The sequence below is a fragment of the Arachis duranensis genome, chromosome 6 (genome assembly GCF_000817695.3).
Source record: "Arachis duranensis cultivar V14167 chromosome 6, aradu.V14167.gnm2.J7QH, whole genome shotgun sequence".
NCBI classification, from domain to species: domain Eukaryota; kingdom Viridiplantae; phylum Streptophyta; class Magnoliopsida; order Fabales; family Fabaceae; genus Arachis; species Arachis duranensis.
Window position 1 is genome coordinate 14,157,757 of NC_029777.3, and position 11,124 is coordinate 14,168,880.

Genomic DNA, 11,124 nt, shown 5'->3' on the forward strand with positions numbered 1-11,124 from the left:
TTTTCACTGCGAGGATGGGATGTAGCCTTCGGCCAGTGTGATGCCTCCAGACGATTAGCCATGCGAGTGACAGCCGCAGAGGATCATTTTCCCGAGAGGATTCAAAGTAGCCATCGTCGAACGGTGAACCCCTATACACAGCTTGCCATGGAAAGGAGTAAGAAGGATTGAGTTGAAGCAGTAGGAAAGTAGGCATCCGTGAGCTATACAGTATCTCCATATGCTTATCTGAAATTCCCACCAATGAATCTGCATAAGTATCTTTATCCCTTTCATTATTTATATTTTCGAAAACCCATAAAACTATTTTAATCTGCCTAGCTGAGATTTGCAAGGTGACCATAGCTTGCTTCATACCAACAATCTCTGTGGATTCGACCCTTACTCACGTAAGGTTATTACTTGGACGACCCAGTACACTTGCTGGTTAGTTGAACGAGATTGTGAAGAAAATAAACAGTGCCTTCAGAGTATACATCCTTTATAAACAAATAACAAGTGATCACAATTTCGTCCACCAAGTTTTTGGCGCCGTTGCCGGGGATTGTTCGAGTATGGACAACTGACGGTTCATCTTGTTGCTCAGATTAGGTAATTTTCTTTTCAAAAATCTTTTTCAAAAATTTTTCTTTTAATTTTCGTTTTTGCAAACTTTATCGGGTACATTCTGCTTCTGAAGTTGCTGAGGTGGTGACTTGGATCGGTGGTGCCGTCGTAGAGATCCATATCGGGTGGTTTGAAGTTACGCGGTACCTTCTCCTTCATGATCTCTTGTGTGAAGGGATCATGGTTGTTTTCGGGGGTGGTGCCGCGTTCTGTCCGGTCTTTCAGGTTGGCCTCTAGTTTCCGCAGTTTTTCTTCTAATTCTCTGCGCTTGCGAGCTTCCCTTCTCAGATCTTGCTCAGTTTCTTTCTGTTTCTTTACGTCCTCTTCGAGTTGTTTCAGTCGGTTTTGCTGTGCCCGAACTGCTTCTAGAATTTCCGAGCTCTTTTCTTTTTCGGGATTTTGCGGATCTTTGTTTGGGAGTGATGTCTTTGGGCGAATCTTTGTTTAGGAGTGATGTCTTTGGGCGATTCTGTTTGTTTCCTCCTGGAGTGCGCGGGGATAGAGGGCTGTCCGGTCGTTCTCCGGTGTCAACTTCCTCCTCTTGTTCTGATGTAGTGTGGTTATTGTTGGGAGGGTCGTCCGCCATGGTAAAGGGATGACTTCCAGGGTCCCCGGCAACGGCGCCAATGTTCCGAGGGTTACCTGAAACGTGTAGCTCGGTCGTCTGGCAAGACCCGAGGTAGGGGTTCCGTGCCCGAGCTTGATGTGTTGAGCGGCTGGGGGTTGTACCTGCAATGACACTCCGATGCTTAAGTTAGCATGGGTCCAAGCAGATATGTGTAGAATATAGAATGCCTCTCATACCTGGGTGCTCCAGTGTATTTATAGTAGTTGGCCGTGATCTTCCCTGGATAAGATATTCTTATCTTATCTTATCTTTTGGGAGCTTTATCCCTATCTTTGTGGAACCACCTTCTAGGCCATTTCGGCCTTTAGATTTTGGGCTGTGCTCCTTCTGATGGGCCTTCCTTGCTTCATCGTCCGAGGTCCGACCTTTAGGCGTGAGCCTTAGGATGAGGTCGGGCCTTTTATGGATTGACCGAGCTGGGAGCTCGGTCAGGGTATGAACAGTGCCCCTGCCCAAGTAATACTAGAAAATGAGTTGTCTCGTTCCTTCGAACTCTAACTTTATGTGCAATTACAAGTCTTAAATTGGACATTTCATTAGCACACGTTAGCTTATCCTTGCTGATTTCGTTGTTGCTGTCAGTTCAAGACAAAAGTGTGCAGCTTGAGAAGGAATTGTCAACTCTTTAGTCCGAGTTGGATAGGATTTGCTACTTATTGAAGATTGTTGACCCAACAGGCGAAGCTATCAAGAAAAGAGAGTTGAAAACACAAGAACCCAAATCAAACAAATCTCAAGAAGTTGCCTCTAACTTAAAAAAGAAACCACAAGCAAAAACCCAGAAAATCAGTGAATCTTGTACTAAGGTCGATAAGAAGAAACCACTTGTGGAAACCCAGAAAACCAGTGACACTTGTGCAAAGGCAGATAACTCCATACAAGAAGGGAAACCTGGAGATGCAACTATGGATTTGGACAAGTCAGAACCAGGAAGTGACAAAGTGGAGGGTGAGAATGTTGTATACACGGTTCCAAAGCCCCAGTGGCTTGGGGCTGTAGAGGACAGGGTTACAGATGATAACCAACAACCAATAGCCCCTTTGCATGATACGGACGAGTCCAACCAGTTCGTTGACTACAAGGACAGGAACAAAATTTTGGGTTCAGGTGATGATGCAAAGACTAGAGAATCTAATATTGAGTCTGCTGCTCCTGGTCTGATTTTAAGGAAAAGAAAACAAGTTGAGATGACGGGTGCAAATAGTAATGATGTCACTCAGCAATCGACTTTTGCTCCTGTGGGTGAAAAAATGGCTGAGGATGCTGTGGCTTTATTATAAAGCACAAAAGGGGGTTGTATGCAACTGATGATGTGGAAAACCAAGATGAGGAGAAGAGGAAGCCTAAAAGAGTGCTTGGGCCTGAGAAACCATCATTTTTGAACGATCAGATAAACGACACATGGGTTCCCCCTCAAGGTAAGGATAATTGGTTTCAATGTCCTTACTATATGATTGGATTGTCATTTTTTTAGAATGTTCATATTTTCCTGTATCGTGTGTGCAGGACAATTAGGTGATGGACGAACTTCTTTGAATGACAAATATGGCTACTGAGCAGATTTATGCATAACGTTGCTGATTTCAAGAAATAATGGATATCGAGGAAGGATTTGGAAGAACCTGGTAAGATTCATTGAACCTGCAGAGTTGGTTGGACAACTCATTGACCTGCATCCTTTTATCAACTAGAAGTGGAAGGATGACGATGAGGTTACTTGGTGTTTAAGTTACAACAGTAGTGTATTTAGCAGACATGGCAAGTTGAGATGCGCTTTACCATTAGTACAGCCACAGGATATCAGAATGCTACTAACAAGTGACTTTCTCTTTTTTTTTTCTTTTTTTTTTAAGTACAGAATGGAGTCATTTGGAAAACAATTTTGTTACTGCCACTGTAAAGGTTTATTTGAAGTAGGTGTGTGGTGTTAAGAGGATTAATGGAGGACTCTATTGTTATAGGGAAATGACATTTCAATATTTCATCATGTTAAAGGTGGTTTGCAAACATAGATGCTTATGAAAAATCTTCATTGTTTTTCCATATGCATGAAGATGTTTATTTAAGGAAGGAAAGATGAGTACTTCATCTGGTCTCTAAAATTTCATGAGCTAAAAAGGGCTTATATTCTTTTTCTATTTTTGGTGCATATAATGTCTACAATAAATTATCTTAAACATGTTATAAAATAATAAAAAAGAATATTCCTTTTATATTTAGTTATTTACAAAAGAAAGCTTGTAGAAAATACACATGTAAAACCTTATCTAAGGTACACATTCGCTATTCTCTTGATATCAAAGATGGTCTTGCAACTATCCCTGGGATAGTTTTCATGGAGACTTGTGAGCTGAACTTATTCGCAGATCTCTTCCCAAATTCTTGAAATAAATAACTACTACACTCACTAACTAGCAATGCCAAGCTTTATCCCTTGGCTATTTTTTTCTCAAAAGCATCATGGTTATAATGCCACTGAGGAACAGCTTGTATCACGAGCGCATTCGGAAGAACTGTTGTCGCTATTATGCACATGTTGAAATAACTCAGAATGCAGTCAATAAACCCTAAAGAAAGAGTCCATGCCCTACAGAGGGCTGTAGAAAGATCAGTTGAAGAAATATGGAGACTCTAAAACTTCCCTTAGGTCGAAGTCTCCCCGTTCCGATAATGGGGGAAACATTAATGTTGAGAAAGATCCCTGGAAGCTCTCCTTTAACTGCTCACAAATAAGAACAGGTTAACAGATCTAGCAGTAACCTAGAAATTACAAAGAGGCTATTTATACAAATATAAAATAAAATAAATTAACCATTAATATCAACATTTGCATCTAGTCACATAAGTTTCCCCATCTACTAAAAACATAGAATGATTTTTCCCATCATTTTTTTTTGAGAAATTCAAACCAGATTTCAGGTTGCAGAAAACAAAGCACAATACCAAAAGAAGTATCCACTATTTAATTACACAAATAAGTATGAAAATACCAACGAAACTAAAGATAATAAAATCAATTTCCCCTCAAATATTCCCAAGAATACCATAGATTAAAAATAATAGCATATCATGTAAATGACGTTAACATCTAAACCATACATTTTCCAGTACTGGGGTCTCATAGGGTTCAACAAACTTCTCTCTGAGTATTCTGTTCATTCTATCCACATCACACGCATGCGTCCAATATGAGTCATGAACCCCTAAATGTATGAACAGAAATCACTCCTTGTAAGCATTTTAATCATTATAAATCAAATCTGAATGAGAAGAACCTAACTAGCAAAAACCTGCAAAATTCAAGCCTTCTTTTTTGCAGGCCACCGCAGCCATCATCATATGAGTACCATCAAGTGAGTGAACAAAATTTGGGGGAAATGCTGTCCTTTGCCTCTTTGCCATGACCTAGAACATTTATAGAACAAAACAATTTCATATTATTGTTAAAAATTTAAATCCTACGCTGTTATTTAGGTCATTGAAAGAGTACAAATTTCTGAATAGTTTCAATGTTATTTAGCTTCCCTATATTTTGAATCTTGGTGTTATTTTCATATCATAACTTCTTATAAATTATAATCAATAAGGATGCCGTGGGCAAAGCATAAAATAGTTAATAGATAAAATCTAATTGCCTCCGAAGTAAATGATCCAAATATCTATACATGATGTTAAGCTTACCTTATCTGTTTCTCGTTGCGATGTCAACATCTGAAGTGAAGTTTTGACCTGTAACCCATCACATAATAATAGCATTAACCTATATAAAGCTATAAACTCAGAATTTGAGAATATATTTGGCATGAAGGATTTTGGAAGGGATGACGAATTGAGGTTTAAAGTAAACAATATTTTGAAGTTCTTTTTTAAAAATTGAAAGAAAAATGATAATCCTCCATCCAAACATATCTTGAGAAGTATATTTCATGGAAATTCTACTATACTTACAATATGCCTTCTAAGTTTCCGGTAAGGTTGCACAACAGGAAGTCCAAGAGTAGTGGTCCAGTGGACTGGCTGATTTTCAGATGCAATTACCTATTCAAGGTCATTGTCATACCAATTCTGTTACTAATACAATGACGACAACAAAAGGACGAAACAAGAATCAGAATATGTGCATCACACATGTAGGTAGAAGGAAGATTGTAACATACTTTTGCATAGTCACAAAGCCATTTCATAATATTCCGTGCACCTTGAAACATCTCCTCCAAGGCAGTTAAGGTGACTTGAGAAGGAAATGAGATTAAACAAGCAATACATGTTATGCTATAAGGATAATATATATCTATAATACAGTTATTTTCACCCTCTCACCTTTGCAGCATAACAAGAAGCGCCAAAGAGTTCGTCATCATCTAAACCGGATTTTCTTTCTTTCAACCTCCTCTTTATCTGCTTTGGCGCACCAATGTACATGACACCATATACTGATGTCATCATTGTCTGCTTAACCAATTTTCTATCCACCTAACAGTATACAAGATCAGATCAAAATCAGCTTCTACAAGAGAACAAAAAACAATAAATAAACGAACCATAATTGCTAATTAGAAAATTTATTTTAAAATGCCTTAAGAACCTAAGATTCCAGATGAAATTGTAACTTATTCTTTCAAAAAACACGAGATTGCATTTATGCACCAAGTAACACCAAAAGGATGGCATAGAACCTGATTAACTAGTCTCCTTGCATGTAGGGTATCGGAAAATATTGCAGGATCTTCCTGAGCATCCTTTTGCATAATGTGCAATACTCTGCATGAAAATGACATTTGTAAGACTAAGTTGTTTATTAGGAATTTCCTCTCTTCCCTGAGGAATTTCAAACCCGAAACTTAAATTAATTTAACCTTTTTTTGTTGAGTTAATAGTCAAAATCGTCCCTGAAAAATATCTCGATCTCCATTTTGGTCCTCGAAAGATAAAATTAATCAAAATTGTCCTCGAAAGATACATGACTTGCTCACGTTATTCCTTCTGTCAGTTGGACGATGACGTGTCACGTTAAGTGCCACGTGACATGATGACGTGTCACGCCACGTGGCAGATCAGTGACACATGGCACGCCACATGGCAGGTCAGTGACACGTGGTATGCCACGTGTCACTTGACATGTAAAAAAGTATTTTATAATCAAAATAGTCCTTGAAAGTTCAGACGTAAATCATTTTCATCCCTCAAATTTTAAAAATTAGTAAATTAGTCCTTAATAGGATCCTCTTAAGAGTACTATTCATATGCTTGTCCAAAAATTAATGTTGAGAGAAATTCCTGCTTAAGACACCATATTAAATCCCTAGAAATTAGTCAACCCTTCATTGTTTGTCAGGTTCTGGACATTTTAAGGAAAATTAAAGAATATTTAGCAATGCCTCACCTGATGAGCTTTCATTTAAATTTCAAATTTACATATCATATATTATTCATATATGCTAAAAGAAAAATGTAACTGTAAAAAATGGAGTCAGCGATGAATGCACAATACACAAGAAGTAACAAGTTCCAGGGTGATATTTTACAAAGAAATCTTGCTTGCATCTTCTAAGAGTGCATAAGGATCCACATACTGGGGAGGTGACAGTGACATCTTGCTTGCATCATGGACAAAAGTTGGTCCAAAATACTGCAACATAGTACACACTAAACCATCAAATCTTACTCTCTAAAAGATTATATGCATCAGCATTCAATATTACAAAATTATAGGTTAGTGTAAGACCAACATGTCATAACTAACCAGTCAATGGCTGAAAGAAAAATCATAATGGCCAAGATAATATATGCACTAATGAACATGCAAATAGCTACATAAAAGAGTCATGTAGAAGTTGAAAGGAAAAGATCTTACCAAGTAAAGAGCTAAAAAGAATGCGACGGTTATGAGGATTTTTCAGACTTCTCTCTACATCGGTTGAGACAACATTTCTCCTCGAGAGACCTCTATCTTGTTCATTCACAACCACCTCTTCGTCAACTCCAGAGTTGCCCTGCTTGTAATCCTCAAGCAATGATGTAGGAGTCATGCCCCTCCTCTTCAATTTCTTCATAAACAATGATTCCGGAGGTTCTTCTCCTGAAAATTCAATATCAATAGCAGCATTAGCCATTTCAACAGGAATTCTTGCTATTTTTGAGGAAAAGTGGAAGTTACAGACCATTTATTTGTAAAAAGTACTTACTGAAAATGGATATTGATGAAGCTAAGAGAGTAGTTGAGGCAAAACCAGTTGCTTCAAGGCCTAATTGTTCTACTTTCAGATCTTTCTCTAAGCTTCTTGCAGGTGCTATTAATGTCTCATCACCCCAAATTGAATCTTCTCAGGCAACAGTTTTTGCCATTAGACCAAAGACAGTAAGGTTCAAGTCACCGCCACATTCCTCCCTGAGATTTAGCAAATAGGGTTTCATTTCACAAAATTTAAAAATCACAAAAAATCTAATTGGGAATTGGAACCTGATTTTCTAATGGAGTCAACCAAAGAACAACACGGGTTACTGCACCAAATCCTACCCCCGTGCCTCGAAGATTGTGCTCTTCCGCCTGAATCCATCCACCAAGCATTCCTCAAAGCAGCCGCTGTCGTGAAGTCCGCCGCCGCGATTTTCTCCGATGACGATGACGAGACCGCCGGAGATTGCGTCAACGACCCATGGCCAGCCGCAGCCGAGGGAACCTCCGATGCTGTAATTGGGATCGAGCCAGAGAACAAGCTGCCCAGAGCATGTGCCGTCGAGAAAGGGTGTGAAGAAGGCAGCGATGACGTGAAGGTCTCTGGTGGTAGCAGCTGCAAAGTGGAGGAGGTTGTGGACGAAATTGTGGTTGGAGAAGGAGCTAAATTGGGGGAAGGTGAATAAGAACCTTGCATTGATGAATTGCAAGGCTTGGGAATTGAAGATGATGCAAATAAGAATAAGAAGAAAAACTGTGAAGAAGAAGAGAAGAATGGCGATGTTTCAAGGTTAGGAGAGCCTTCTACCAAAACGGCGTCGTTTTGGTTGTCTGCCATGTTGGCAGTTAACAGCCCACGTCAGTGACTATTTGCCAACTCAGCTACGGAGATGACGGAAGGACGAACGTGACCAAGTAGGATATCTTTGGGGGACAAATTTGATTAATTTTATCTTTCGAGGACGAAAATGGAGATCGAGGTATCTTTTAGGGATGATTTTGACTATTAACTCTTTTTTTATTCTTTTTAAGCTCTGCAAATATCAGAATATGATCAATATATACAAATAAAATGCAGATTAAGAAAAAGCATAACAAATGTAGTGTGGAGTAGAGGTTGTCTATTGGAAAAGAGTAACGAGGAGAGGTAAATTATGACAATATGTTAAGTACCTAAGGAAAGTGGGAAACTGTACCTTAAAAAAGCTAGTTCGCAAGGGCAGAGGTGCGAGAGATGGACCAAGACCGGAATTAGCAGTGAGGATTGAGGAAGAAGAACAAAGCGGCAATATATAAAAGGAGAAGGGGGAGGAGAAATGCTAAAAAGGATTATCTGATCTGGAGAAGGGTAAAGAATGAATGATAAACCTTAGCAGAGGTAATTGATTCATCTCTCATAAATTTTGATTGAACAAAAAAGAAAATGTGTAAAAAGTAAAAAATAGAAAGGCAAATTTTAATTATTGATTTTTCCAAAAACAAAAAACGGGGTCTAATTTTTAAATAATTTTATGTTGGTTAATCACTTAATCTTACTCCCACATAAATGTGGGAATAACAAATCCGTGGCCCTCGTAGTCTATTGTCACTCAATAACCCATTGTTATACCTAGCCAACTAGCCAACCCATCAATTTCCTGTGCCAGCGCTACGTGTCAAGCTGCTCCACAAAACACACGTGTTGCAAGGAAAGCTTTCGTACGGAAATTTTTGTAAATTTAAATATGTACTGTAGTACGCACCTAGAATAGATTAAAATCTGTAACACATAACAGATTTATTCATCACCTTCATCACTATTACATATGAACAAAACCCTATTCCTAAAATTTCAAACTTAAAACTCCCAACCCTAACTCAATTTTCCCCAATTTCACAAAGTTGACGCACGCATTCTACGTTCATCTCTGCTTTCCATCGTTGTGTTCACTGCTCCAGCACGCTCCATGTTCGCTCGCATCGTGTTCTTCTGCTCGCAACGTGTTATGCGCTGCTCCACCGTGTTCTTCCGCTTGTGCCGTGTTCTTCTGCTGGCGTCGTGTTTTGCTCTGCTGTGCTGTGTTCTTCTGCTTGCGTCGTGTTCTGCTTGCTCCCCCGTGTTTGATTTTCTGCTCGCGCCATGTTCTTCTGCTCACGTGGTGTTAGATCTGCTCGCGTCGTGTTCTGCTTGCTCCACGGTGTTCGATCTTCTACTCACGTCGTGTTTTGCTCTACTATGCTGTATTCAATCTTCTGCTCGCGCCGTGTTCTGCTCTACTCTGCCGCTTTCAATCTTTTGCTAGTGCCATTCTGAAACATCCGCTTTGTTGCCTCAGCCTCGGTCCTCATGCTTCTCTTCCTCCGCCGTCATCCTGTAAAGCTTGTATATATCTCTCAGGTATGACAAAAAAAATTCTCAGATTTTACGTACTAATGATTTAATTTAGTTGAATTGTTGAAATAATAAAACTAGTTCTAGTGTTCCAAGTAAAATCACACTAAATTATAAAGTAGCTACTTATGCTGGAGTATAGTAGTAGCTGTAGTCAATTAGTTTGAGGGATTTTTTTCAATATATACATGATTTTGTAACTAAAATATAAAGAAAAAATATATTGGACCAGATAGTGATACTTGTTCAACAAAAGAAACTGCATTTGAAATTTTGATTAATCTGCAATTCCTATGTCACTAAGCTTTTTTCTCTTTTCACTAATTGTGTTTTTTCCCTTGTATGTTGACATGTGTATGGAAGTGCTTACATACTCCGTTGAATTATGCCTTGCTTTGTTCTCCTTTTTAAACAAGGAGAAAGGATGGCCTTGTGATGTCATTATGCCACTATTTATTTACTGCACAAAGCGTAGCAATGAATCACTAATATATTGTGTTGAACTAATTAGAGATTTTTTTACTTCAGTAAATATCTTTTTTTTTTTTTAGTATTCTGCTGAATGGTGATATATTTGGTGACAGGGAGAGAGGTTCTATAATCCATATATCCCTGGAGTTTGGAGGAATTGAATAAAAAAGGAATGATTGAAGATAATGAGGGGGCTCACGTGATATAAGTTCAGGATGTAAAAAAGGATGAAGTTGTTATACAGTTTCTAAACTCCAAATGTAACATTCATTTCAATATTGTGTAGAAATCTTGTATTTGTGTAACGTCATATACTCAAATTTTGTTTTAAAGTTTATTGACTAGTTGGATTTTGCCCCCCTCTCCCTTCCTCCAGTTCAAGCATCCATTGCTACCAATACTTGGGTTGTTGACGGTGCTCCACAAACAAAGAGTAAGCAACTCTCATCGTTTCTCCAATTGCACACTGCCTTATAGTCAAAATGAGCTTTGTATTAAATTATAAAGTATTTTCAAATTATTTATACATGTGCCATGGTGAACAGGTCAGCTATTAACTTGTTGCTCTTGCGCATGTTATAAGTTAATCTTTAATGGCATCAAAGACATGAAATTGATACCATATGTTGCTCATTGTTCTGTGTATCCCATTGGAAAAAAAAACATTTCTGTTATATGTATTTTATTGTTTAAACAGTTTATTGCTCTGCTATACTTTAAGTTACTCTTTATTTTTAACTGATTTCTTATTGACATGTAATCCTTCCTTTTACAGAGTTGCAAGATATACTCCCTAACATTATCCACCAATTCGGTATTACGCACTTCAATTTTTATTTTTCTTTCACCTTTTTGTCTTTTTAATTTTTCCAT

General features: G+C 38.3%; 2 protein-coding genes and 1 pseudogene across 2 annotated transcripts; 1 reads left to right on the top strand and 2 right to left on the bottom strand.

Moving 5' to 3' along the window:
• The window catches only part of LOC110273421 (uncharacterized), a 42,457-nt pseudogene extending 39,667 nt beyond the window's left edge, over positions 1-2,790 (top strand).
• Positions 2,791-3,842: 1,052 nt separating this feature from the next.
• Positions 3,843-6,012, bottom strand: LOC107492956 (DNA-directed RNA polymerase 1A-like). Its single transcript, XM_052262959.1, has 8 exons — positions 5,911-6,012; positions 5,557-5,707; positions 5,392-5,468; positions 5,183-5,272; positions 4,916-4,963; positions 4,525-4,639; positions 4,334-4,437; positions 3,843-3,953 (listed from the first exon to the last, which is right to left on the bottom strand). The coding sequence occupies exons 1-8, from the start codon at positions 6,010-6,012 to the stop codon at positions 3,843-3,845; spliced, it is 798 nt and encodes a 265-aa protein (XP_052118919.1).
• Positions 6,013-6,755: 743 nt separating this feature from the next.
• On the bottom strand, positions 6,756-7,347 carry LOC110272951 (uncharacterized). The gene is made up of 2 exons (XM_052262960.1): positions 7,089-7,347; positions 6,756-6,880 (listed from the first exon to the last, which is right to left on the bottom strand). The coding sequence occupies exons 1-2, from the start codon at positions 7,345-7,347 to the stop codon at positions 6,756-6,758; spliced, it is 384 nt and encodes a 127-aa protein (XP_052118920.1).
• Positions 7,348-11,124: the final 3,777 nt, after the last annotated feature.

Bases quoted from the DNA above. Each gene is read 5' to 3' on its own strand.
- LOC107492956 (XM_052262959.1), bottom strand. From the start codon at position 6,012: ATGTCATTTTCATGCAGAGTATTGCACATTATGCAAAAGGATGCTCAG. The intron at 5,469-5,556 runs AGGTGAGAGGGT...CATTTCCTTCTC, and splicing joins CGCTTCTTGTTATGCTGCAA to AAGTCACCTTAACTGCCTTG. The intron at 4,640-4,915 runs GTAAGCTTAACA...TAAATGTTCTAG, and splicing joins CGCAACGAGAAACAGATAAG to GTCATGGCAAAGAGGCAAAG.
- LOC110272951 (XM_052262960.1), bottom strand. From the start codon at position 7,347: ATGGCTAATGCTGCTATTGATATTGAATTTTCAGGAGAAGAACCTCCG. The intron at 6,881-7,088 runs GTAAGATCTTTT...TTGATGGTTTAG, and splicing joins TCTTTTTAGCTCTTTACTTG to TGTGTACTATGTTGCAGTAT.